The sequence below is a fragment of the Chamaea fasciata genome, unplaced genomic scaffold (genome assembly GCF_029207755.1).
Source record: "Chamaea fasciata isolate MVZ Bird 193981 ecotype frontalis unplaced genomic scaffold, bChaFas1.0.hap1 SCAF_23, whole genome shotgun sequence".
Lineage (NCBI taxonomy): Eukaryota > Metazoa > Chordata > Aves > Passeriformes > Sylviidae > Chamaea > Chamaea fasciata.
In genome coordinates, this window is record NW_027094108.1 from 6530158 (window position 1) to 6557419 (window position 27262).

General features: G+C 58.5%; 1 protein-coding gene across 1 annotated transcript in view; it reads right to left on the minus strand.

The window, feature by feature from the left end:
• PAX7 (paired box 7) overlaps positions 1–27262 on the minus strand; it is a 116739-nt gene that overhangs the window by 28482 nt on the left and 60995 nt on the right. Inside the window, exons 6-7 of the mRNA XM_066203252.1 lie at positions 17805–17970; positions 15281–15477 (exon numbers count right to left, since the gene is read on the minus strand). Coding sequence (XP_066059349.1) covers positions 15281–15477; positions 17805–17970 — 363 coding nt within the window. The remainder of the gene's footprint in view (positions 1–15280; positions 15478–17804; positions 17971–27262) is intronic.

A 27262-nucleotide genomic window follows, 5' to 3' on the forward strand; every position in this document is an offset into this window, starting at 1 on the left:
GGACAATCCCCGGCCCTGCTGGGACAATCCTGGTGTGACCCTGCTGGGACAATCCTAATGTGACCCTGCTGGGACAAACCTGGCCCTGCTGGGACAATCCTGGTGTGACCCTGCTGGGACAATCCCTGGCCCTGCTGGGACAATCCCCGGCCCTGCTGGGACAATCCTGGTGTGACCCTGCTGGGACAATCCCCGGCCCTGCTGGGACAATCCTGGTGATCCCGGCGTGGCCCTGCTGCCATCCCAGGCCACCAAATCCACCCCAAGCAGCCAAGCCCAGGCTCAGGGGCGCCCCTGGACCCCGCAGTGACCCCCCAGAGCCCCCTCGACCCCAAATCCTCATTTTCCCAGAGCTCAGCCGGACACGGGGGGTCAGCGGGGGGACGGGCTTAGCTCAGAGCCGCACCACAGCAGCCAAACTGGGAGAACTGGGAGCCGGGGGGACCTCGGGCTGCGCCTCCCAGTCAAACCCCCTCGCTGGGAAGCCTCACCGAGCGCTGGAGGTGAGACCCCTGGATGGACAGATCCCCCCACATTCCCACAGCTCTCCCCCTAATCCTGCCCGGATTGGGGCGGGGGCCGCGCCCCGGGAGCTTTTAGGGGAGCTGGGAATTCATCAAGAGGCGCCCACCTGTCAGGCTGGTATCTGGAACTAAACGGAAACACTCGCTGGGCCCTGACCTCCCGGCCCCGGCGGGGACCGGGGAAAAAACCTCTCCCCGGGGCAGCAGGGAGCCGGGAGAGGCTGCTGGAAGGGCTGGGAGGGCAGCAGGGACCCCGGGAACGAGGTGGGGACAGCAGGATTGGAGCTCAGGGGAAGGACCAGCCTGGGCAGCAAAAACCACCGGAGATTTCGGAGCTCCTGTGTGTCCCCTGTGGATTTTGGGGTCGGGAAAGGTGTGTCTGACCCCTCCACCAGCCCAGCACAGCCCTCAGGGTTAGTTCAGCCTTTCCTGCGGGCTCTGGCTGCTGAGGGAGGGCTTGGGTGCTGCAGGACATCTTTGGGCAGCGAGGCCGGCCTCAGCCTGGATTTCTTTTGGGAATAACCCCTCAGCTCTGGGGGATGTCAGCAGAACCCCACAGATCCCGGCCAGAGAGCCCCAAACTCTGCTGGGGACACAGAGAGTGGGGCCGGGGCACTGCCAGCTCTGTCAGCACCCCCTGCCCCAAAGGACGCCCTTGAGATCTTCATCTTTAGCGAGACCTGGGGCTCTTTAAACCCGGGTCTAAGCTGGTGTGAAACGGCCCCAGCTGTGAGACCAAAGATCCCTCCCTGGCCTGGCTCCCCGACTTTCAGCTTTAGGGCTTCTGTGTGAGAAGGGAGAGCTCAAATATCCCAGGGAAAGCAGCCCTGCCCACCTGCCCCGTGAGGAAGGACCAGCGATGCCCAGGGGGTGGGACAATCCTGCAGCCCAGAAATTCCCAAGATTTCAACTCCCGGGATTCGCTTTGTCAGAACAACGGTGACGCTTCCAAAGGCATCCCTTCCCCACCTTCTTCCTCCTCATCCAAAATAAATCCTTTCCTTTCCTCAGCAGCAAAACTCGCTCCAGCACTGGAGTTATGCGGAGCCTTGAGTCCTGCCTGGGAAAACCCCAAATTTTGGGGCTTCAGTTCCACCAAGAGCCCCTGGAGGGGCTGAGGTTACACAAGAACCGTGGCCCGGCTGGAAAAGAGCCCAAAATTCCCTGCCTGAAAGACGCCGCTTTAGAGACGGGCCCAGGAATGAGGAAAAGGGGAATGGAGGTTCCTGGGGGCTGAGGGAGCAGCTCAGGGTGAGGAATTCCTTTGTTTCCTGAGTTTTAAGGATGACAGAGCAGGAGGAGGAACTGGCCGCCGCAGGAACCAAGGAAACCTTTCCTGCGAGGTTTCTCTCCCTCCCTTGCTCCAAGCGAGGCTGAGGCAAAGCCGCGGGCAGAGGCCGGAGCCCCCGGGGCCGCACGGGCCGCGTTCCCTCGGGCAGAACCCGCGGATCCTGCGGGAAGCGGCGCCTTTGGGGAGTCTGTGGTGCGGGGAGGGTCAGGAACCAGAGCACCAGGGCTGCGGGCACGGCTGGGACACGGCCAAGCAGGATACTCCGCATATTCCTGCTCCAGCTGGCGCTGGAACCACCCGGGAGATGCTGCGGGACCGCACCGGGATGGCGAAAATTCCTCCAGGGCCGGCAGAACCGCGTCCCTCGGCCCCGAGGTGCGGCCACTCCCGCACTGCTACCGGGTTTTGGGGATCCCCATCCCCGCCCGGGAGCAGTTCCCGCTGTCCCCGGCACCTTTTCCCTGCCGCAGGCCGCTGCCCCGTGTGCCGGGCGGGAGCGGCGGGGCCCGGGCTCGGCTGCGTGGCTGGGGGGGCCCTGACCCGGGGCGGCCTCGGGGCTCAGCTGCGCTCCCGGATCGCTCGTTAGGAGCCGCCAACACCGCCGGCAGCTGCTGCAGGTCCGGCCCAGGGCAGCCGGAGCCGCCCTTTGGGACCTTCCCGGGATGGGGGGCAGCGTCCCCAGCACTCCCAGTCCTCTCCCTAGCACTCCCAGACCCCTCCCCAGCACTCCCAGATCCCTCCCCAGCACTCCCAGACCCTTCCTCAGCACTCCCAGTTCTTCCACCCTGGTCCCCAGCACTCCCAGCCCTGTCCCCAGTATTCCCAGTCCCCTCCCCAGCACTCCCAGCCTGATCTCCATCACTCCCCCAGTACTCGCAGTCCTCTCCCCAGCCCTGTCCCCAGCACTCCCAGCCCTCCCCAGTCCCCAGCCCTGTCCCCAGCACTCCCAGTCCCCTCCCCAGCACTCCCGGGTGTTTCTCCCCTCCCCAGGAAGGGGCTACAGCCCCACACAATGCTCCTCTCTGCACCACCTCTCCTCCTTCTCCTCCCTCCCCGCAGGCAGCCCCCAAAGATTTCTTGCTTCTCTCTTCTCTTTCATTCTTTTTGCTTTCTTTTCTTTTCTTCTCCCACTTTTTTTCTTTCTTTTTTTTTTTTTTTTTTTTTTTTTTTTTTTTTTTTTTTTTAAACGAAAAATGTTATTTTGTGCCTCCTGAGCCTTCGCCGGCTGGGCTCGGCGTCTGTATCAGCTGGAGGAGCTTATGAGCTTCGTCTCCTCGGATTTAGACTGAAATTTTGATTTTCTGCCGCGCTCAGATAATGCGGAAATCCTGTTCCCCGATATTTGCTGTTTATCAGCGCGGCGCAGCGCGGTTCTGGGGGGAAGGGCCCCTCGCCCCCCGCCGCCCCCCGGCCCCGCCGCTAATGGAGTTTCACTCCGGAGCGAGCCCGCCACAAAAGGCTCATTACGGCGAGCCAGGGGGAGAGGATCTGCCCGGGCCGGGAGGGGCCCGCGGCCGGCCGGGAGCAGCCGCGGCGCTGGGAGGGGGCCGGAACGATGCGAGCTCCGAGGCCCCTTCCAGCCCAACCCTTCCGTGGGTCTCCGGTCCCTGTCACCATCCCCCGCCCCGTGTCCTGAGCCACCTCCTCCTCTGCAAACCCCAGCCAGCCTCGGTCACCTGAGGTCCCCTGCAGCTTCCCCGAGCTGGGATGGAGCAGTCTGGGATCCGTCTGCATTCCCACAGCTCCTCACCTACCCTGTCCCCTCCGTGTCCCTCAGTTGTGCCACCTCCCTGTCCCTCCGTGTCCCTGAGCTGTATCACCTCCCTGTCCCTCCGTGTCCCTTGGCTGTGTCACCTCCCTGTCCCCCCATGTCCCTAAGCTGTGTCACCTCCCTGTCCCTCCGTGTCCCTGAGCTGTGTCACCTCCCTGTCTGTGTCCCTCAGCAGTGTCACCTCCCTGTCCCCTCCCTGTCCTGCCTGTCCCGGAGGGCTCCCTGTGTTTGGGACCCCAATCCCATTCCCGTTCCCCATTCCCTACACCCTCCAGTGTCACTGAGCCCTCCCCAACTGTCCCCTGCCTGCGCCCCGGAGGCCACCCGGCGAAGGGAGGGGACATTCCCGGCGTGTCTCCGGCCCGGCAAAGCGAAATGAAGCGATCCTACAGCAAATCCCGGGGCTCGGCAGCGGGGGAGCAGCTCCGAGCGCCGCTAAAGCGGCCAGCGGTGGATAAAGGGCGGCTGTTAATGAGGCCGCCCCCCTCTCCTGAAAGGGGCTGCTCATTGTCACATCGCGCCGCTCCGTGTCCCCCGCAGCCCCTGGCGGGGACAGCTGGCGTCTCCCCGCGCTCGGAGCCATGTCCCACCGCGCCGGGACGGCTCCGCAGCCGCGGCACGGCGTGCGGGAAGGAGGGCAGGAAAAACGGGGGGAAAGAGTGGGGTTTAGGGGAAAAAAAGGGGGAAAAAAAAAGGGCTGGGAAAGGAGACAGGAAGCGCGATAAAGCTCAGCTCTGTGCTCGGCTCTTCTCCGCTGCTCCTCTGGTTTAAAGTGACTCCGCTTCTTATGGAAACCGAGAGGCGGTATTAGAAGAAGAGAAAAAAAAAAAAAGCCACCAAGACACAGAGAGCTTCCTTATCTCATGGAGACAGTTGTCAGGAATCACTTTGACTGAGTCGTTTTGTCTCCATGCTTTTTCTCGCTGTCAAGCAGGCCTCAGGACATGGATCAAAGGAGAGGCGCCGAGCGCTCGCTGAAACTTCTGATCCCTTCTCGGAACAGACGCGCGAGTGGCAGACAGCTCCTCTCCACATCAAATGGAGGGAGAAGAGAGGGAGCACGGGGAAGGGAGAGGGAGAGGAAAAGCCGGGAGAGGCTCGGCGAGAGAGCGGAGGCAGCCAGGGGCTCTCGGTGCCGCTGCGCGGCGCGGGGAGGGCCGGCCCCTCTGTGTGTCCCCATCGGGAGCTGATGTCCCCCCGTGTCCTCACCCCGAGGGTCACCTGCAGCGGGGGTGACTCCGGAGGGACCCCCCAGGGCTGCCCCGAGCCGGGCAGGAGCTGCGGCCCGAGGGGACAGCGCGGGGTCACCTCAGCGCTGGCCTGGGGGGTGAATTCCTGCCCGAAGCTCATCGGTCTGGCCTCTCTCCCCTCAATCCCGCCAACAGCTCCTTGTGATTTCCCGAAACAGCCCCTCCATGCCCGCATTCCCTCTTTCCCCTAAAGCCCACAGCCGGGATAATCTCCCAAATTCCCCGTGGTTTCCTAAAACAGCCCCTCCATGTCTGCATTCCCTCCTTCCCCTCACTCCTGCAAACCACTGATTTTCCCGTGATTTTCCTTATGACTCCTCAAAACAAACCCTCCATGCCTGCATTCCCTCTTTCCCTTCAACCCCACAACGAGGATAATTACCGAAATTCCCCACGCTTTCCCAAAGCAGCCCCTCCACGCCGGCATTCCCTCTTTCCCCCAGCCCCACCGCCAGCCCCCGTGATTTCCCTGCATGTGCCTGCCCAGGTTCCCGGTGGCCTTTCAGGTGCTCATTCCCTGAAATCAGATCCCCCTCATCTCCGACCTGGACGTGTTTAGGGACCCCGCGCAGCTTTGATCCCCCCCTGCTCGCTCCCAGCCCCCGCCGTAAACTGACCCCGGGCTGGGCTGAGGGGGCACCGGCGGATTTTGGCAGCCGAGGCCCCGCAGCACCCGGAGATTTCCCCGCACGTCCAGCCCCGCACAACGGGGGGACCCCGGCGTAGAACGGAGCCCGCACCCGGGAGCCGCCCTGTCCTTCCCCGCGGCTCCTGGATCTCCTTCCTCTGCGATTCCCTGGGCACGCACGGCTCCTGCCCGGCCCTGGCACCCCGAACTGTCTGAGCAATGCCCATTCCTGGCCCTAGTACCCCGAACTGCCTGACCCCACCCTGCAGGGCCATTCCCTGGCACCCCAAACTGTCCAAGCACACATCACAGAGCCGTTGCTGGCACCCCAAACTGTCCAAGCACACACTGCAGGGCCATTCCCTGGCACCCCAAACTGTCCAAGCACACATCACAGAGCCATTGCTGGCACCCCAAACTGTCTGAGCACACATCACAGAGCCATTGCTGGCACCCCAAACTGTCCAAGCACACACTGCAGGGCCATTCCCTGGCACCCCAAACTGTCCAAGAAATGTCCCTGCCCGGCCCTGGCACCCCAAACTGTCTGAGCAATGCCTATTCCCGGCCCTGGCACCCCAAACTGCCTGACCCCACACTGCAGGGCCATTCCCTGGCACCGCAAACTGTCCGAGCACACACTGCAGGGCCATTCCCTGCTCCTGCCCGGCTGCACCCCTGGATGATGGGACGGTCACTCCGGGCACTCTGGAAGCTGACACCACCCCAAACTCTCCCCCACCTCGCACCAAAACTCAGCGCAGCATCGTTTTTGGGATTCGTCTCACCCCATAAAACCTCTCTTGAGGCTTTGGGATGGCACAGACCTCCTGAGCAGCTCCCTGGGATGCTCCAGGGGTGGGTACAGCCCCCAAAGCCCTCCATGTGCCTCTCCAGCAGCGATCCCAGCCGGGATGGGAGGGAATGGGAATTTCCCTCTCACTCAGCGCACACGGAGGGCAAAGCGAAGGGAAAATCAACCCCACCGAGCGCTGAGCCCCCTCAGACACCCCAGAACTCCGGGGAGGGGTGGGGGGGGACTCGCTGTCCCCTGCCCACCTTCCGCGGGCAGACATTCCCGAGGTGGGAGGAGCTGGAATCTCTCCAGGAGAGCCGCGGGCCCGCTGCCCATCCCAGCTCCTGTCCCGGCGGGGCACCCCTGGAGTGAACCCCCCAGCCCTTCCCGGGGCACAGAGCTCGGCCAGCTCGGCGCTGGAGCACAGCGCGCTGCGGTGCATTTTCCCCGCCCGGGATGGCTGTCCCCAGGCAGGGCACAGCTGGAGCACAGCTGGATGGAACAGGCACAGCCGGAATGCGCGCCCCGGGAACGCGCACCCCGGGAATGCGACGCGTGCCCCCCGCCTCCCAATCCCGATTATTTATTCCTTCCATTGCATTCCTGGCTTTTCAGCTTCCCCTTTCTCTCGCTCCCCACGCTCCGGGGCTGCCTTTTCCCCGCCGATCCCGGTCCCCGCGAGGCCGGGAATGCCGGGCAGCGGCCGCGGCGTTAATTGCAAATCGCTCCTTTTCCCTCCGAGCGCTGCCCGCCGCTGTCCCGAGCTCCCTCAGGAATCGGCGACGCTCCAATCCTCCCCGGCCGCGGCTCCCGGCCGAGCCCCTCTTCCCTCCCCGGAGCGGGGAACAGGCAGGGCCCAGAGGAGAGCGGGTAAAGCCCCGCCAGTCCTGGCCGGATTGCGGCAGGAATTCAGGAATTCAGCAATTCCTGTTCCATCCACCCAGCTCCGGCTTTGCTCCCACCGCCGCAGCGGGGTCCGGCCGGGGAGGGAGGTTTGAAGGTTTTGGGGACAGATTTACTGTGTCTCAGCCCTGGGTGCCTTAAATTCAACATCTGGGGGTTTATCAGGCGCTGCCACACCTCCCCGCGCTTCTCCTTCCTGCTGCCATCGCTGCCCTTCTTCTCCTCAGGGTTTTCCCCACGATTCTCCTCCTGTTTCTCTCTGATTCCTCCCCAATTTGCGTCCTGAGTTTGCGGTGCCTCGGGGCCCCATCCTGGGCCCACCGAAGGCAGCGCCAAAATTCCCGTGGGCTTCCAGGCTCGGGGATGGACCCTTTGCTCCCAAATCCTCCCGCCATCCCGATATTTTCCTGTCTCAGTAACACCCGCGGGGAACAACGCCTGGAGTGGGAATCGCACGGGGACGAGCCCAGAATTCGCGTTAAGGGAAGAAAATCCTGCCTTGTTTTGTTGCCGCTCGGTTTGCGGCGGGGCGGCAGCACCGCAGTCAAAGGGGGGAACTCACGGAACCTCGGGGCGGAGAGCGGAGAGGCCCCGGGGGTATGAATCCCCCCCTCCCCACCCTCCTGGGAGCCACCGGGAATCAGGCGAATCGGGCCGGATCTGTTTTCACACGGGAAGAATGTTCCCTTCTCCCCTTCTCCCGGTGCCGGCAGCAGAGGCGTCAAACTGACAACAGCAGATGGGCTTCGTTCGCTGAAATATATCCCACCCCAAAAAACCCCAAAAAAAAACCGCCGGAAAACTTGAGTGGAAAACCGGGCAGCTTTCCTGGGGATGTGCAGGTGGAAAGTTTAGGGAGACGAAGCCCGAGGCGGAGCCGCTTTTCCCGGAGCTGCCGTGTCCCTTCGCCAGCCGCTGGCGAGGAGAGGACGAGGATTTAGCGGGACCCCAAGGTCACGGGGAGGCTGAGCAGGGGAAGGAAGGGAGGGATGCAGGGGACGCGGGTGAAGGGCACGGCGGAGGGATCAGCATCCTCTGGAGAAGCGGGGATGCCGCGGGATGCCGAGGGGAAGGAGCGATGGGGCGGCGGCGTTAAGGGATGAGGCAGGAGCACGTCCCTGCACCCGGATAAGCCGCGAAATGAATCCTGATCCGGCCAAAAGCAAGCCCGGAAAATTCGAGCGAGAGGAGAAGGGTCTCCTTTCAGGGAAACGGGGAATCCTTAATGCTTCCTCCCTCAGCAACTGTAATGCCAGGATGTTCCCAATCTGCTTTGAGGGATGGAAAGATTAAGAATAATAAAAAAATTGCAATAAAATATGTGTGAACGAGGGGGTAATTGTGGACAAATGCAGCATTCAAATTCATTTTTCAGCTCTTTTACACACCATTTCAATCTTATTTTCTGCTTGTTAATGAGATCTTGTTGGTTGGGGTGGGCACGGCTGCCCAGTATCGCTCGGGTAATTGCACATAATTTTCTCTCTACCAGTGATTTGCATCAGATTTTTTTTTTTTCTAATTCTTTGCTATTTAAACCCCCTCCCTCGCCCTCCCCCCCCACCCCCCCCCCCAAATCTCATCCTCTCCTCCCCTTCTTTCTTCCCCTCCCCTTTCTCCTGGCCCAGCAAGACTCATTTGGAATGCTTATTACAGGCACAGTGTCTCCGACAAAAAAAAAAAACAAAAAAACGGGGAAAAAAAAAAGGCACCAGACGGAGAAAGGGATTGGTGGCACTGAGGGAAGAGAGAGAGCGTGGCCTCTGCGGAGCCAGGAGGGATCCCGGGAAATCGGGGAAGGGATTCCCAGAGCCAGGAGGGATCCCTGGAAATCAGGGAAGGAATTCCCAGTGCCAGGAGGGATCCTTGGAACTGAGGGAAGGAATTCCCAGTGCCAAGAGGGACCCCTGGAACTGAGGGAAGGAGTTCCCAAAGCCAGGAGGGATCCCTGGAAATCGGGGAAGGGATTCCCAGAGCCAGGAGGGATCCCTGGAAATCAGGGATGGAATTCCCAGTGCCAGGCGGGATCCCAAACCCAGTGACAAACCTGGGCCTGGGGACCCGACTCCAGGCTCCAGACACCGGGAACGAACTCGCTCAGGGGAGCAAAAAAAAAAAAAAAACAACAAAAAAACCAACAAAGCCACCGAAAGCCCTGAAGAAAATTAAAGCAACAACTGCGAGGAGGTGAACAAGTTTCTCTTGGCGCTTCGTGTTTCTGGAGTTGTCTCTAATCCCCGGAGATCCCGCGGGGCTGTTCGGAGGCTCCGAGCTCTCAGGAATAACAAGTTCTGGAAGTGCCCGGAACTGCCGCCTTGTAACTCCACTTTGGCCACTTCCCGCCTGCCCCAAAGTGAGATTTTTTTTTGGCTTTGGGGAAGCCCTCGCCAGACCCCGACGAGCTGCAGGGAACCCTCACGTGGATTTAGGGCCCGGATCTCAAGGAGCAGCAGGAATTGTAGGAGGCGAAGCAGCGCAACAAACCCTCCGAAAAACCCACGGAAAAGACGCTTGAAAGGGCGGGAGAGACGTGGCAGAGGAGACCGGAGGTGAAAAGCAGCAGAAAATACGGAAAAAGCTCCGATTTCTCTGCTGTTTGAGGGGATCTCCCAGCAGCAGCCAAAGCGGCCCCACCTCTGTCCTGTGATCCTCAGCCTAATTCCCCGATTTCCTCCCTCAGCGCCCCACGCACAGCTCCCGAAGGGCTGGCAGGTCCTGACCAGGGCAGAACTGGACTTAACACCGAGTTTAAGGCCAGGCTGGACGGGTTTGGAGCGAGCTGGCCTAGTGGCAGGGCGCTGGGATCAGCAGAGCTTTAAGGTCCCTCCCGAGCCAAATGCCGTGGGATGATTCAAAGATTCATCGGGATTTGGTTTGTCCCAAACTTTATTCCAGCTCAGCGAGGGACAATTCTGGGCCAGGCCCGGCTTAGGCTGAGCTGGCTGTGAGCTTCAGCTGGGTGCAGGGTTTGTTTTTCATGCCAGGGTGAGGCAAGGCCTGGCTCAGGCTGTCCCAGGGCCTGGCCTTGCTCTCCTGGAGCTCAGTGGGGATTCCCAAAGAACTGGGCAATGGATCCTCTGTGGGGCGGAAATTCGGGGACTTTTACAGCGTGTTTATGGGATCCCAAGGCAGGCACAGCCTCGGTTCCCAGCCCTCTCCTGGGAGGGAGGATGAGGAGGAGGCTGAAGGAATCCCCCTCGGGTTATGGGGTTCCTCCCTCTTCGTGTTTAACATTCCTCGGGAGCTCTGCAGCTCCAGGGGTTTGGGCAGATATTTTGGGATTTTGGCAGGGCCAGCCTGGGGACAGCTGGGGCCACCCCCGGACCTTTGGGGAGCAGGGGGGACGTTCCTGCTGCGTGTCCCGAGCTCCTGGGGGATGACACGGGAGCACATCCCGACAGCTGGAGGCAGCTGGGCAGGGACCCTGCCCGAAATCCCGCTCTGCCAGAGGTGTCCCAGCACAGATCCACTCCAAATCCCTGCTTCATCCCCAATCCCTGCTCCATCCCAAATTCCTGCTCCATCCCAAACCCCTGCTCCATCCCAAATCCATGCCCCATCCCAAATTCCTGCTCCATCCCAAACCCCTGCTCCATCCCAAATCCCTGCTTCATCCCCAACCCCTGCTTGGGAATTTGGCCACCACTCTGGGTCCGGGTTTAATCCTGTGGGATTCTCTCCTGGTCCCAGACCGGGAAGGTTTTGGGGTTTGGGATGGGAACGGTGTTGAGAGCAGCCTGGTTGATTGGGGGTTACTCAATCCTGTTTATCCCACCCTCACTCAAGGAATTTTTTTCCCTCCTCATCTCCTGCTCCACCACTGGGGAGGGTCCCAAAGGGAACCGGGAGCGGGCAGAGCCGGGACAGGTGACCCGAGCTGGCCCAAGGGACATTCCACACCACGGAACGTCCCCATTCCCAGGGTACAAACTGGGAGAGGCACTGGGAACGGGACAGGAAGGGGGCTCTGGCATTGGCCAGCAACTGCATTGAGCAGCACTTGGTTTTCCATTATTACTATTATTATTATTACTATTATTATTATCATCATTATCATCATTATTATCATTATTATCATTATTATCATTATCACTGTCTTTTGCTTCATTCTCAATTATTGAACTCTCCTTATCTCAACACCCAAAGTTGGACTTTGGTTCTCTTCCCATTCCAGGGCTGGGAGTGAGGAACGGGGGCTGGACAAGGAGCTGGGTCAGGCTTAACTTCCAGCTGGGTTTAACCCACGCCACCTCAGCCCAGCCGAGCTGGGGTTCTCGGGGGAAGTGTCACAAAACCCGTCGCTGTGGGATGAAGTGTCGGGAGCCAAAAACTCCCAGCTGAGCTCTGGGATGAGGCAGAACAGCCTGGGAAAAGCCGGGAGGCTCCAGCAGCTGAGCCGGGCTTTGTGCGGCTGGAAAACAGGGAATTAACAATTCCCAGTGAAGTCTGGGCAGAGCTCCTGCAGGATCTGCTCCAGAGGGGGAGCACGGCTGGGGGGATGAGCCCACAGTGCCCACCCCAAATCCCTGTTTTCTGTTTGGGAATGGGAACACCACGGTGGCCACACCAAATCCCTGTTTTCTGTTTGGGAATGGGAATGCAGCAATGGCCACCCCAAATCCCCATTGTCTGTTTAGGAACAGGAACGCTGCAGTGCCCACACCAAATCCCTCTTTTCTGTTTGGGAATGGGAATGCAGCAATGGCCACCCCAAATCCGCATTGTCTATTTAGGAACGGGAACACTGTGGTGCCCACACCAAATCCCGGTTTTCTGTTTGGGAACAGGAACGCTGCAGTGACCACACCAAATCCCTGTTTTTTGTTTGGGAATGGGAATGTAGCAGTGGCCACCCCAAATCCCTATTTTCTGTTTGGGAATGGGAACACCACAGTGCCCACACCAAATCCCCACTGTCTGTTTGGGAACAGGAACGCTGCAGTGCCCACGTCAAATCCCCTTTTTCTCTTTGGGAAGAGGAACGTCACTCCTCTCCTCCCAGATTCCAGCTGCCAGCACAGCCCGTGGATTCCAGCCCGGACACCCAATCCCGGGGTAACCGGATAGGGAGAAAAAGCCGGGAGCTCCCGGCCCCCTCTCCCTGTCCAAAGTGCCAAGAAATCTCCTCCTGCTGCTGCTGCTGCTGTCACGGGGGAAACGAGAAACCAGGCCAGAGACAAACGGCCACCATCCTCTGCTCCCCGCCTGGTTTTTCCAGCCTCCTGAACTCCTCTCTCCCATCTCCTGAACTCCTCTCCCCCACCTCCTGAACCCCTCTTTCCCAGCTCCTGATTTCCCTCTTTCCCACCTCCTGAACCCCTCTTTCCTTCCTCCTGAATTCCCTTCCCATCTCCTGAACCCCTCTTTCCCATCTCCTGATCTCCTCTTTCCCTCCTCCTGAACCCCTCTCTCCCATCTCCTGATCTCCCTCTTTCCCAGCTCCTGATCTCCCTCTTTCCCATCTCCCGAATCCCTCTTTCCCTCTGTCTGATCCTTCCCCCTGCAGAGGAGCCCCGGCCAGCTGAGAGGCGCTGGGATTTCCCTCAGCACAATGAATAAATGACACGGAGCACCCCAAGAAGAGCCCTCCCCAAAACTTCCCTAAAAGAGGACAAATCCAGCACTTCCTCGTCCCACTGGGAGCATTTCTCATCTCCTTCCACTAGGAACAGCAGAGGGCTTGGAAAGGCAGGAATTTTCGATCAGGGAATGCAAAGCAGCCACAAAAAAACCCGGGTTAGGCTCTCTGTGCACAAAGGGAGCAGATGAATTTCCACGGCGATATCTTGGCCCTTCACATGATTAAAAGCGTCGGGAAAATGGGAATCTCCTCTTCCTGGGGGTGCAAAGCTCTCTTTTCTTCAGGCCTGCCAGATAAAGGATCCTCTCTTTCCCATACAAAGGGCTTATGGGCTCAGGGATATCTGTCCCCAGCCTGAGCCTGGGGGCAGGGGAATTTGGGATTGGGATAAGCGGAGGAAAAGCCACGGTCTGGTCCTTTCAAGCAGCCCCTGATTCTGCGGGACTGGGCAGGAGAGGATGAAGGGAAATGGAAATTGCAGGATGGCCTCCTCAGTGCCTGGGGCTCATCCCAGGCATCTCATCCCCGCCTTATTCCGCGGGGATAAATTGCACTCGGGATCATCTGAGTTAATCCCGGGCCCTGGCCCAGCTAACCCGGGCCTGCCTTTGAATCCCAGGCTGTATCCTCGGAGCCCGAGCCCAGTGCTCTCAGAAATCCCTTGTCAGAGGGATATCTGCCTATTCCCCCCCCACCGAATTTCCCTGTTTGGAGCAATATCCAGCCCCGTGCCAGTCACATTTCAGGATTTTCCCATCCAGCCCCGTGCCAGTCACATTTCAATATTTTTCCCTCCAGCTCCATGCCAGTCACATTTCAATATTTTCCCATCCAGCCCCATGCCAGTCAATATTTCAATATTTTCCCACTCTGCCTCGTGCCAGTCACATTTCAATATTTTCCCATTCAAAGCCAAAACTGGAGGGGTTTTGTACCATTCCAGAGAAGCTGCAAAAATTCCCTCTTTCCACCGACGCTCCGTGTTTGTTCTCACACCCGAGAGATGCCGAACAGCCGGACCTGACCATCCGCACCCCCCCGGTGTCCCTGGTTGCTGGACTCCTCTCCAAACCCCGGAAGCTTTCCCATTTCAAGCGCCCACCTCATTTCCCCTCCTTGTCCCGAATTATTTCAGTTCCCCGTGCTAAATAAACGGATCCCTCTGAAACAACTGCTGCCCTTCACACAGCTCCATATCCCACGAGTGACCGAGAGTGGAAAAAATGGGATTTGGTGTCCCTCGGGATAAGGACAAGTCCTGGCTGCTCGTTTTCAGTTCCACCTGGAAGCAAAGGCGAGCTTGGAAACTCCTTTCCTCCTCCACAGCTCCCTTGTGCAGAGCACCAGCAGGATTGTCTGCTCAGGATTCCCAAAATTCACCCCCGATCTCCATCTCCGAGCTCAGATCCAGGGTCCAGCCAGACGTGGGCAAGCTGCAGGCTGTGCCTGAATCAGCCAGCCGGGAGGAACTGTGGGGTCCGTCCTCAGGTGTGCTCTCCTTGGGATCGAACCCCCCCAGCAGGGAGGGGCTGCCCCGGCTCGGGAAGGGTTTTGGGAGGTGCTCCAGGTGTTGGTGATCCCCTCACTCTGACCTGGCTCTGGGAATGGCCAATGCTGGGCTCAGGACAGGGCTGCTGTCCATGGATCCGTGGGTCCTGCCCTCTGCATCATTCCCACAGGGATCCGTGGGTCCTGCCCTCTCCATCATTCCCACAGGGATCCGTGGGTCCTGCCCTCTGCATCATTCCCACAGGGATCCGTGGGTCCTGCCCTCTCCATCATTCCCACATGGATCCGTGGGTCCTGCCCTCTGCATCATTCCCACATGGATCCGTGGGTCCTGCCCTCTCCATCATTCCCACATGGATCCGTGGGTCCTGCCCTCTGCATCATGCCCACAGGGATCCATGGATCCTACCCTCTGCATCATTCCCACAGGGATCCATGGGTCCTGCCCTCTCCATCATTTCCACATGATGGTCCTGCCCTCTCCATCATTCCTCCATGGATCCATGAGTCCTGCCCTCTCCATCATTCCTCCATGGATCCATGGATCCTGCCCTCTCCATCATTCCCACAGGGATCCATGGATCCTGCCCTCTCCATCATTCCCACAGGGATCCATGGATCCTACCCCCTCCACCATTCCTCCATGAATCCTGCCCCACGGCTCATCCCAGCTCCTCCAACACCTTCCGAGAGCTTTGACGAGGACGGGACAGGAATTTCGGGACGGGCAAGAGCACCTGGGACACCTCAGACGGAGACAATTCCCAAGGGCGGCACCTACTTCCCGATCTCGACCTCGAGGATCCATCCAGGACCTTTTGTTTTCTTTTTTTTTCCTTTTTTTTTTTTTTTTCCAGCTCCAATTTTCAGCTCATTAACAAATGAACCAATCGCCCTCCCGGGGCTGCCCGCAGGAATTCCTGACACCACCAGCAGCACCACCACGGCCCCCAGGAGCGCGGTGCCAGCTCTCCGCGACGCCCCGGCGGTGTCCCCGCCGGCGGGGGAGGCGCGGGCGGGCACGTACCTGCGGGGAGAGGCCGTTGCTGACGGGGTTCATGTGGTTGGCGGGGGCCGCGGCGTTCATGAAGCTCTCGGAGTAGCTGGAGAAGCCGTGCCGGGCGCCGTAGGCAGAGCCGGAGTCGGCGGCGGCGGCGGCCAGCCCGCCCTGGTGCATGGTGGAGGGCGGCAGCGGCTGCGGCCGGTGCACGGTGCTGCCGCCGTCTGCGGGGACACGGGGACAACAACGGGCTGGGATCCCCCCGGGAAAACTCCCGGGAAAACCCCGCCAGACACCCGGGAAAACCCTGGGAAATCCTCGGGAGACCCCCAGGAAAACCCTGGGAGACCCACAGGAAGCCCCCTGGGAAACCTCCAGGAAAATCCCCAGGAAAACCCCAGGAAACTCCCAGGAAAACCCCCAGGAAAACCCTGGGAAATCCTCGGGAGACCCCCAGGAAAACCCTGGGAAACCCACAGGAAGCCCCCCGGAAAACCCTGTGAAACCCCCAGGAAAATCCCCAGGAAAACCCCAGGAAACTCCCAGGAAACTCCCAGGAAAACCCTGGGAAACCCCCAGGAAAATCTCCAGGAAAACCCCAGGAAACCCACCGGAAGCCCCCAGGAAACTCCCAGGAGACCCTCGGGAAACCTCCAGGAAACCCTCAGGAGACCCCCAGAAAACCCCAGGAAACCCCCAGGAGATCTCTGGGAAAACCCCGAGAAATTCCTGGGAAACCCCCAGGAAACCCCCGGAAAACCTCTGGGAACGAACACCATGGTGGCCACCCCAAATCCCCATTTCCTGTTCGGGAATGGGAATACTGCAGTGCCCACACCAAAGGAAAACCCAGGAAAGCCCTGGGAAACCCCCAGGAGATCCTGGCAAAACCCCGGGAAATTCCTGGGAAACCCCCAGGAATGTTGGCTCGGCCATCCCAGGACCCAGCAGCTCCGTGCTTTGCGAAGCTGCGGGGAAATGTTTGGGGTTTTCACTTGGTTTTCCTCCCACAAAGAGAAGCCGTGAATTCCCCGGTAAAGGGCAGAGGTGTGTGGAATTCACTGTTCCATCCACAGGAATATTCCCACCACTGAACCCTGGCACGGAGATTTACCCAGACTGAGGGAGCACCCACACAACCCAAAATTTACAAGGCAACTGGAATTAACAATATTCCTTCCACTGGAATATTCTGAACCCCAGAAGGGAGATTTACCCACAACGAGGGGTCACCCACACGACTCCCAATTTACTGGGATGGGCTCCTTGTTCAAAACTCCAGCCACGGCACACGGGGACGCAGCAGAAGGGATGTGGGACAGAGGAGAAAACGGAGGAATTTCCTTGGATTTGAGGGAAAAAAACCCCTGATTTTCCCAACTAAAGGAAAATCACGGGAGACTCCCAACTGTCCCACCCACGGGCAGGATGTCACAGAGCAGGAGAGAACCACGGGATGTTTGGGATTCCAAAGCCCGTCCCTGTAGGAACGCACTCCCACACCTGAGCAGGTGTTTCCGAACAAGGAAAAGGGGGTTCAGTTTTACCCCTGACTTTTATAAAGAAGCGTCAGAACTTTCCATCCTTCTCCCAGAGCCAGCCCAGGGCCACTGGCTGGGCTTTGGGAATGTTCCTCCAAACCTCTGGCTGTTTCCGTTCTCAGGAAGCCAATTTGTCCCGCCTGGACCGCTAAAAGATGCGCAGGTGCTCACCTCAAAGATGCTCAATTGACTTTTTTTCTTTTTGGACTGCCTCAGCCAGTGCTGAGTTCTATCTGTCTGAGTTCTATCCATTTCTTTTGTCTGATACCGTTCATTATTTTAACATCATTAATTTTATCATTGTCCCGTCCAGAGGAGGCCACGAGGCTGGTGAGGGGCTGGGAACACAAATCCCGTGAGGAACGACTGAGGGATCTGGGGTTGTTTATCCTGGAGAAAAGGAGACTCAGGGGTGACCTGATCACTCTACACCTCTCCGAAAGGTGGCTGTGCTCAGGTGGGGTCGGTCTCTTTCTCCAGGCAGCGCTGACAGAACGAGTGGACGCAGCCTCAGGCTGCTCCAAGGGAAAATATCGGTTGGATATCAGGAAAAGGTTTTTTATGGAAAGACTGATAAAATACTGGAATGCTCTGCCCGGGGAGGTGGTGCAGTCACCATCCCTTGATGATTAAAAAAATCCTGGATGTGGCACTCAGTGCCAGGGTTTAGTTGAGGTGTCAGGGCTGGGCTGGACTCAAAGACACCTTAAAGGTCTCTTCCAACGTGGCGATTCTGCGATTAAAACCTTTCCTTTCACAAAGCACGGGCAGAGAAGTTGCCCCGCTATTATCAAGCCACTCTGGGAGGCTGCGGGTCCACCCTGGGGCTCGACACACCCGCAGGAGGATGCGGGTCCACCCTGGGGCTCGACACACCCGCAGGAGGCTGCGGGTCCACCCTGGGGCTCGACACACCCGCAGGAGGCTCGTCACGCTCCGGCCACGTGGAGGATTGTGCCGCGTCCCGCTCCGGCCCTGCCCGGGGAAGGGAGGGAGGCGGCGGGGCTCACCTTGGGAGATGGTGGTGCTGGGGTAGGAGGAGTCGGGCAGCTGGTACGGGGGCAGCGCCGGCATCCCCGTGGGCGGGAAGCCCCCCGGCAGCAGGTGGTTGAAGGCGGCCAGCTGGTTGGCTCCCGCCTGCTTGCGCCAGCGCGCCCGACGGTTGCTGAACCACACCTGGGGGGACAGAAAACAGCCAAGGGTGACGCTTGAGCAGTGGGTGACACCTGAGGGGACAGAAAACACCTCATGGTGACACCTGAGCAATGCCTGCCACACCTGGAGGGACAGAAAACACCCCATGGTGACACCTGGGCAATGGGTGACACCTGAGGGGACAGAAAACACCCCATGGTGACACCTGGGCAATGGGTGACACCTGAGGGGACAGAAAACACCCCATGGTGACACCTGAGCAATGCCTGCCACACCTGGAGGGACAGAAAACACCCCAAGGTGACACCTGGGCAATGGGTGACACCTGAGGGGACAGAAAACACCTCATGGTGACACCTGGGCAATGGGTGACACCTGAGGGGACAGAAAACACCTCGTGGTGACACCTGGGCAATGGGTGACACCTGAGGGGACAGAAAACAGCCAAGGACAACACCTGAGCAATGGGTGACACCTGAGCTCTGACCTCCCACACCTGGGGGTCAGAAAACACCCCATGGTGACACCTGAGCAACAGGTGACACCTGAGGGGACAGAAAACAGCCCGCGGTGACACCTGAGCAGTGAGTGACACCTGAACAATGCACGGGTGACACCTGAGGGGACAGAAAACAGCCCGCGGTGACACCTGAGCTCCGCCCACCACACCTGAGGGCAGCGCCCCGTGGCCAAGGCCAGGGCCGCGCTCAGCTGCCCCCGCCGCAGGCTCGGCCGTGTGGAGCTCAGCCCTCCCCGCCCTTCTCCCCGCCGGCCGCAAAGGCCGGGCCCGTGGCCCGCGGCGTTCCCGCGGCCGGAGGGGGCGCTGCCAGCCCGGGGCCCGGGGGGGACAATGGGGTTTGTGTGTTCCGGGACAGCCCGGCCCGGGGAGACGCTCCTGCACCACCTGGCCGCGCCTCCTTATCGGCCCGGGCTGGGAATTCTGCCGCGGGATTAAGCGCCATAATAGCGGCACTGTTAGCAGGGATAAATGGCCGGATTAGCACCGTGCCGGCCGTGTCAGACAAGCTCGGGAGATAGAACCGCCCCGCAGGGACCGGGGGGCTCGGCTCCTCCGGCTGTGTGTGCCCAGCCGTGCCCGGAGCCCTGCAGCCAGCCCGGAGCCGCTCTGCAGCCTCGGAGCGAGAATAAACCCGGCCCGAGCGCCGGGACAAAGCCGGGCTCAGCTCTGCTGCAGCCTCGGAGCGAGAATAAACCCGGCCCGAGCGCCGGGACAAAGCCGGGCTCAGCTCTGCTGCAGCCTCGGAGCGAGAATAAACCCGGCCCGAGCGCCGGGACAAAGCCGGGCTCAGCTCTGCTGCAGCCTCGGAGCGAGAATAAACCCGGCCCGAGCGCCGGGACAAAGCCGGGCTCAGCTCTGCTGCAGCCTCGGAGCGAGAATAAACCCGGCCCGAGCGCCGGGACAAAGCCGGGCTCAGCTCTGCTGCAGCCTCGGAGCGAGAATAAACCCGGCCCGAGCGCCGGGACAAAGCCGGGCTCAGCTCTGCTGCAGCCTCGGAGCGAGAATAAACCCGGCCCGAGCGCCGGGACAAAGCCGGGCTCAGCTCTGCTGCAGCCACGAGGCTCCAGAGGAGGTTTTTTGAATGCACGTGGCTGCCCCAGTGTGTTTTATCGGGGCAATCTCCTTTCTGAGGGGTAAAAAGGGCTCCCCGAGCCGTCTCCCGCTCTGGGTTTGCGTCATCCCATCAGGGAGGGCTCTCAGGCCCGGTTGTGTTTGGGGTTCACGAGGATAAACTTTCAAGCCAGATGAGAACGCAGCTGCTGGGCTTTGGGAGGCCTCGAGAGCTGCAAAACACGATTGAATTTCACAGCAACGAGAAAAAATGGAGCAAAAATCAGGAGTGGGGGAAAAAAAACCCCCCTGCCTCCATCAGGCTGCCGAGCTGCCAGCCTCAGATCAGGAGCTGGGCTTACAAATGGGTTCCCACACCTTGGGGGCCAACCCCAAACTGCCTCCTCCAAATGCTGCAGAGCCAACCCCAAACTCCCCCAAATCCTGTAAAAACAACCCCAACCTCCCTTCCCAAACACTGCAGAACCAACCCCAAACTCCTCCCCCAAATCCTGCAGAACCAACCCAAAAATCTTTCCCCAAATCCTGCAGAACTAACCCCAAACTCCTTCCCCAAATCCTGCAGAACTAACCCCAAACTCCTTCCCCAAATCCTACTGAGAAAACCCCAAACTCCCTTCCCAGACACGGCACAACCGCCGTCCCACAAGCCCCAAACAGGATCCAAATTTCAAAGTGGCACCTTCGTATCGAGTTCCCAATAAATGATCCCACATTCCCAGGTGGTTTTCTTGCTGGAAAAGGCGATTTTCCGTCAGGGAGTTACAGCTCCCATTCGGGCCTGATGGGAAGTGTCCCCTGAGCTTCCCCCCAGAATTGTTTTGGGATTCCCTGGCTCTGTTCCCATTTCCCGGGATTGTTTTGGGGTTCCCTGGCTCTGTTCCCATTTCCCGGGGCTGTTTTGGGGTTCCCTGGCTCTGTTCCCCGTTTTCCGGGGCTGTTTTGGGGTTCCCTGGCTCTGTTCCCATTTCCCGGGGTTGTTTTGGGGTTCCCTGGCTCTGTTCCCATTTCCCGGGGCTGTTTTGGGGTTCCCTGGCTCTGTTCCCATTTCCCGGGATTGTTTTGGGGTTCCCTGGCTCTGTTCCCATTTCCCGGGGCTGTTTTGGGGTTCCCTGGCTCTGTTCCCCATTTTCCGGGGCTGTTTTGGGGTTCCCTGGCTCTGTTCCCCGTTTTCCGGGGCTGTTTTGGGGTTCCCTGGCTCTGTTCCCCGTTTCCCGGGGCTGTTTTGGGGTTCCCTGGCTCTGTTCCCATTTCCCGGGATTGTTTTGTGGTTCCCTGGCTCTGTTCCCCATTTTCCGGGGCTGTTTTGGGGTTCCCTGGCTCTGTTCCCCGTTTTCCGGGGCTGTTTTGGGGTTCCCTGGCTCTGTTCCCATTTTCCGGGGTGCTCTTTCCCCAAACCCCTCTCTCGGCGGCCGCGGCCGCTCGGGCAGCGCCCAGTCCCGGGCCGGCGCTGATTTCACGCAGGTTTTTCCACAAGGAAAACAGGAAACCCCCGGTTCCCCGAGTGCCCTGAGAGGTTGGTGGGGCCCTGGCAGCTCCTTGGCACCGAACCTCTCCTCCCCCAGAGCTGGCCCGGCCCGGCTGTCCCCTCCAGCAGGGTGACAGAAATGGGTCACCCCACACCCCCTGTGCTCCTCTGGGGCCGCTCCTGGCACCCAGATCCCCCAAATCTGGGACAGAGCTGAGGGGAGAGCACTCAATGGACCCCGGGGCCCGAGGCACTTTGCAATTCATCCCGCCCAGCCCGTGGGAGGTTCCTCGAGCAGCACAAAGGAACCAAGAAATAACCTAAATAACCTTTTGTTTGCCCTGGGCATGCAAAGAGGATCCCCTGTCCCCCCCTTCTTTTTTTTTTTTTTTTTTTTTTTTTTGTCCTGCACAATTCCAGGCTGGAATTGGGGCTGTGGGCCCGCTCTGCTCCTGTCCTGTCACCCCCACTTCCACTTCCACACCCGGGGTATTTCTGGTGCTTAAGGAGAAACATTAACCTTGTCTTTGCGGAGGAAAAGGAGAGAAATAAAACTTCTCCTTGCAGAGGGAAAAGAGAGGAACAAACCTCTTTAAAGAGGAAAAGGAGAGAAACAAACTTTTTCTGTGGGGAAGGAAAAGGAGAGAAATAAAACTTCTCCTTGGAGAGGAAAGGAGAGAAATAAACCTTGTCTTTGAGGAGGAAAAGGAGAGATATAAATCTTCTCCTTGGGGAGGAAAATGAGAGAAATCTTCTCTTTGCAGAGGAAAAGGAGAGAAAGAAATGTTCTCTTTGCAGAGGAGAAGGAGAGGAACAAACCTTCTTGCAGATGAAAAGGAGACGAATCTTCTCTTTGCAGAGGAAAAGAGAGAGATTCTCTTTGTAGAGGAAAAGGAGAGGAATAAACCTCTTTGCAGAGGAAAAGGAGAGGAATCTTCTCTTTGCAGAGGAGAAGGAGAGGAACAAACCTTTCTTTGCAGAGGAAAAGAGAGAAATATTCTCTTTTTAGAGGAAAAGGAGAGGAATCTTCTCTTTGCAGAGGAAAAGGAGAGGAATAAACCTTTCTCTGCAGAGGAAAAGGCCGGGGCTGGAGGAGCTCCCACTCCGAAAAGATCAAGACCCCAGTGCGGAGAGCGCCGCATCAAAATCCAATACCTGAAGCAAAACCATCACCGAGATCCAACTCCGGGCATCGGGAGGGAAAGAGAAACAGAACCCCAGGAATGCACAAGCCACTCCAGCGATTTCTGACTTCCCCAAGGGTGGGGAAGTGTTGTTTCCCCTACCAAGAGGCAGATGCTGCTGCAAATCCACTGGGGACGAGGTGCTCTGAAAGGAGACGTGGAGTGAGATGTTCTGGGATGGGACAGGAGGGCCTGGCTGCCCCGGGGTCTCACTTCTGTGATCAAAACCACAACTCGGAACAGACTTGTGCTGTTTCGTGCCCCGCGTGGGGCGATTTTGGTCTCATTTACGCTTTAAATCTGTTCGGGATTAAAACCCACCTGTGCCAGAGCGGCACCTCCCGTCCCGCTCCTCACTCCCGCTGTAATTCCTTTGTTTTATATGGAGATAAAAGGACACTCCGCATCCTTTTACAGCCAGGTAGAGCCACCCTGGGGATGAGCCTTTTTTCGGTCTGCGGTGTTTGAGAAGAAAGGGAGGATAAACTCCAAGGGAGAGGATTATCAGCCAAGAAATCCAGTTCCTAATTACGCTCCTCCTGTGACTCCAGGAAAACTGTTGCTTTTGGGATTGAAGTCGACCAGTCTGAGTCCTCACACTCCCCGTGCATGGGGTTAAACTGAGGATAAACCCCGTTTTTCACATTTTGGGGCCATTTCCACGCTCAGCCAGCTGAGACTGAGGCTCTTTCACCGGGGAAGGCGCCGGGGCCAGCGCGAGGTCCCGGCGTTTGTTGGGGCAGCGCAGCCGAACAAACGAGGAGCGACACCACCGAAAATCCCACCTGCCCCAAAAGAGATTCCCCAGAGCTTAAAGCAGAGCTCCCCACAGAACCCGGCTGGAGGCCGCAGCCCCACCGGCCCCGAGGGCTGGCACAAAGCCCCCGCCGGGATTTATCTCCCCGTGCAGAGGCAGGGATGTTTCACGGCCCAAACAGGTCGATTCTGCCCCTCGTTTCGAACCGCGGAGAAGAAACAGCAAGAGCCTCTGCAGCTAATGACGTTTGCAATTCCTCCCCTTCCCCCAGCTCAAAGGTGGCTCGGGCCTTTTATGCTCGTAAATCATTTTATTGGTGGTTGAAATCCCGAGGCTGGAGCAGCTCGCTGTAATGCGAGGTGCACTTCAAAGGGAACCTGCCTTCAGTTCCCGCCTGCTCGGGCTTTATCAGCCCCGAAAGATTCCCCTGCCACGGGATCCTGTTACACCATGGCCGGCCTGGCGTGGAGCCTGGGCCTGCTCCTGCCACGCTGCGGGAGGAAGAGGAGGAAGAGGAGGAAGAGGAAGAAGTTTGGGGGTTGCTGGAGAGGGTTCTCCAGGGTTGGGCTTACAAAAGGGTCCCCACGTCACGGGGACCAACCCCAAACTCCTTTCCTCAAATCCTGCAAAACCAACCCAAACTCCTTTCCACAAATCCTGCAGAACAAACCCCAAACTCCCTTCGCCAGAAACTGCAGAGTCAATCCCAAACTCCCATCTTCAAATCGTCCAGAACCAACCCCAAACTCCCTTCCTCAAATCCTGCAGAGCCAACCCCAAACTCCCTTCTTCAAATCATCCAGAACCAACCCAAAACTCCCTTCCACAAATCCTGTAGAGCAAACCCCAAAGTCCCTTCCCTAAATCCTGCAGAACCAACCCCAAACTCCCTTCCCCAAATCCTGCAGAACCAACCCCAAACTCCTTCCCCAGAATTTGGTGCCAACCCAGAATTTGGGGCCGGCACTCAGGGAAAGGGCTGGGGGAAGAGCTCAGCAGCAGGAAAATCATCGGCTGCTCGTTCTTCCCAAGAGCAGAGCCCTGAGGATTCCCCTGCAGAGCTGGGCCCTGGGCTGTGTCCGTGGGCTCTTTTCCATGGGAATGGGAGCACAGCGCAGACTGGGAATTTGGGGAAATCCTCCCTAAATTCCTCCTGAAGGGAGAACAGAGGGAGCGCAGCACGGACTGGGAACAGCAGCTCTGTACCTGCAGCATTTGGGGCTTTTCCCCGTGGACCAGCTTCCAAATCACGCCTTAAATAGAGAAACGTGTCCCAAAAACCACCCTGGGCCGCTGCACCTTGCTCAGTCCCACTCCTGGATATCCCAAATATCCCTCAGGCCTCCCACGGATGGCAGAAGGAGCTGGGAAAGCTCCTCAGCTCATCCCTGCCGGAGCAGCTGCCTGCCAGGACGGGGCTGGAGCGAATTATCCCAGCTATGGATCAGCTCCCACAATTTGTCAGACAAGGAGAGGAAAGGAAGGTCAAAAAGAGCCTCCTGTGGGAGGGGGGGGAAAAAAAAAAAGAAAAAGCCTGTTGTGCTCCTGCTCAGCCTAATCAGGACTTGATGTGGGAGAAAGATGGATGGGATGGATGAGAAAATAAATGGAAACAGGGCTGGGAACGCCAAAGGGGGCCGCAGCACCTGTTTGTGCTCAGGGGCTGCGGGAACCAGGTGGGAAAGGCTCGTTCATGGCCTCAGCACACCCAGAACGTTCCACGGGGTCAAATGAGGGCTCTTCCCAGCTGGATAAAGGGGATTCTGAAGGGTCACACCCTCGGGACACCCCAAATGTCCCGCAGGGTGGGCTGAGGGCCCTTCCCGCCTGGATAAAGGGGATTATCCCAGGTCAGGACACCCCAAACGTCCCGCAGGGTGGACTGAGGGCTCTTCCCGCCTGGATAAAGGGGATTATCCCAGGTCAGGACACCCCAAATGTCCCACAGGGTGGGCTGAGGGCCCTTCCCACCTGGATAAAGGGGATTCTCCCAGGTCAGGACACCCCAAACGTCCCGCAGGGTGGGCTGAGGGCCCTTCCCACCTGGACAAAAGGGGATTCTCCCAGCTCAGGGCCTCTCCAGCTCTCCTGAAGCAGAGCAGGGCATTGCCCACCCCACCAAAAGCCGGAATTCGGGGGGAGCAGAGGAGTTTTAGAGGGGAACTGGAGCTGGGCAGACCCCCAGGGGCGTTCCCCGCTCCATCCTTCCATAAATCCACAGGACACCTCAGTGGTGATGCCTCCCCCGCTGGCTGTGACCCCAGGGACATTGCGGTGTCACCGAGGCCGCTGAGAGGGTTCCTGACAGAGCAGGAATAAAAACAATCCCAGGAGGACACCCAGATTTGGGGCCCGTGGGGTTTTTTTCCTGCTGTCCCTGCTCTGGTTCGGTGCTGAGCCTCTTCCTCTGCTGGGTGATGCGGTGGAGATAAATGGGAAATATGAAATATTAAACCAGGTTAGTGGAGCAGAACAAATGGCTCCTCACAAATGAGATTATCCGAGGAATTCAGCCTGAATTTCGGCATCTCCCAGTTCCTGGAGGTGGCAGCTTTTTGTAGGGTTTTCAATGAGTAGGTGAGTGGGGTTTTTTTGGGGGGAAACCACCTGGTTTTGGTTAAACGAGCCCTTGTTAGAAGGGAAATGGTTCATTGGGACGTTGGTTCCTCCACTGCTGCAGTGTTCCTTAAACATTTCCTCAGGGGAGTGGGGTAGAGGGGGAATGGGATAGAGGGGAGTGGGATAGGGGGGAGAGGGATGGAGGGGAGTGGGATAGAGGGGGAATGGGATAGAGGGGAGTGGAATAGAGAGGAGTGGGATAGAGGAGAGTGGGATAGAGAGGGACGAGATAGAGGGGAATTGAATGGGGGGAATGGGATAGAGGGGAGTGGGATAGAGGGGGAATGGGATAGAGGGGAGTGGGATAGAGGGGGGTGGGATGGAGGGGAGTGGGATAGAGGGGAATGGGATAGAGGGGAGTGGGATAAGGGGGACGGGATAGAGGGGAATTGAATGGGGGGAATGGGATAGAGAGGAGTGGGACAGAGGTGTCCACCTCCACGTGAGCCATCCTAAAGCCAGGCTGGAACTCCCAGCTCCAAGCCCTGCCCTGCCCGGTGACGCAGCTTTACCCCTTAGCACAGAAGTCAATGACACGGATGAAGAAAACAATATCCCCGTGGAACAATCCAGCTTTTGGCCGTTAGGGTTCTCCAGCTCCACATTTCACAAGTTCTGTTTCCCCGGGGTGAATTCAGCTGTCAGAGGAGACTCTGCTAACATCAAATACAAACTTTAAACCAGACCCTGTGTCTCTCTTCCCTGATTCTCTCTGTCTAACGCCGGGTCTGGGCGCGGCTGGGACTCGGGGCAGGAACAAACACCAGGGAGGGCCAAGATCTGTGGGAAAAGGGAATTCCTCGGCCAGTGGAATTCCTTTTGTGGGGCCGAGGTGCTGCAGCCCTGTGCAGAGTGAGGCCGTGCATTCCCTGCAGCTGGGAAACGTCCTCGAAAATCCACTTTTCCCCGGAATGCTCCCGGATTCCAGCACTGCCCCAAGCCTTTTTATGGAATGGCAGAGGTGTTTTCTGCCGGGCAGGAATCACTGGGGATCCACCAGGAGGAGGATGTAAAGCCCCAGCTCTGCCACCTGCTAAAATTCGGGATTGAAACGAGAGTTTCTCAGCGCAGGGAATGGAGGGAATTTCCTGGGGATTGGTATCAAAAATCGGCATCTCAGTGAGCCCACCTCCGGTATTCCCAGGAATCCCCAGGAGGAGTCAGGATCCCAAACCCGCCCGTGCCAGGAATCCCCAGGAGGAGCCAGGATCCCAAACCTGCTCATGACCACCAGTTTTTTGGGGAGGAATCTCGTCTGATTTTTTGGATGTAAAATTTCAGCCCCTCCAATCCCTGGCTGAATCACAGCACCGGGAACAAAAGGAGATCCTCTGCACCAGGGAATATTCGTGGAGAACATTCCCAGTGGAGGAATTCCCTAGCTGAAAGTGGATGATTTGAGCAGTTTTGTTTCACTGTCCATTTCTTCCTGCTGGCGAAATAACAGAAATGAGCGGCGAGGGTCGTTGGTCACCTGCCCTCAAAATGGAACAGCTTTGGGAAAACCGGGATTGTCCAGGACAAGGATTAACTGGATTAATTCCAGTTCCCCAGCCCCATGGCTGCTGGCCCTGGTGGCTTTTGTGACACCGACATTGCTCGCAGAGGTCGTTTCTACACCTACGGAAGAATCTCCTGGCAAAAGGGTTTTCCAGCTGAAAACCACCCCACAAACAAATTCCCCATTGTTTGTG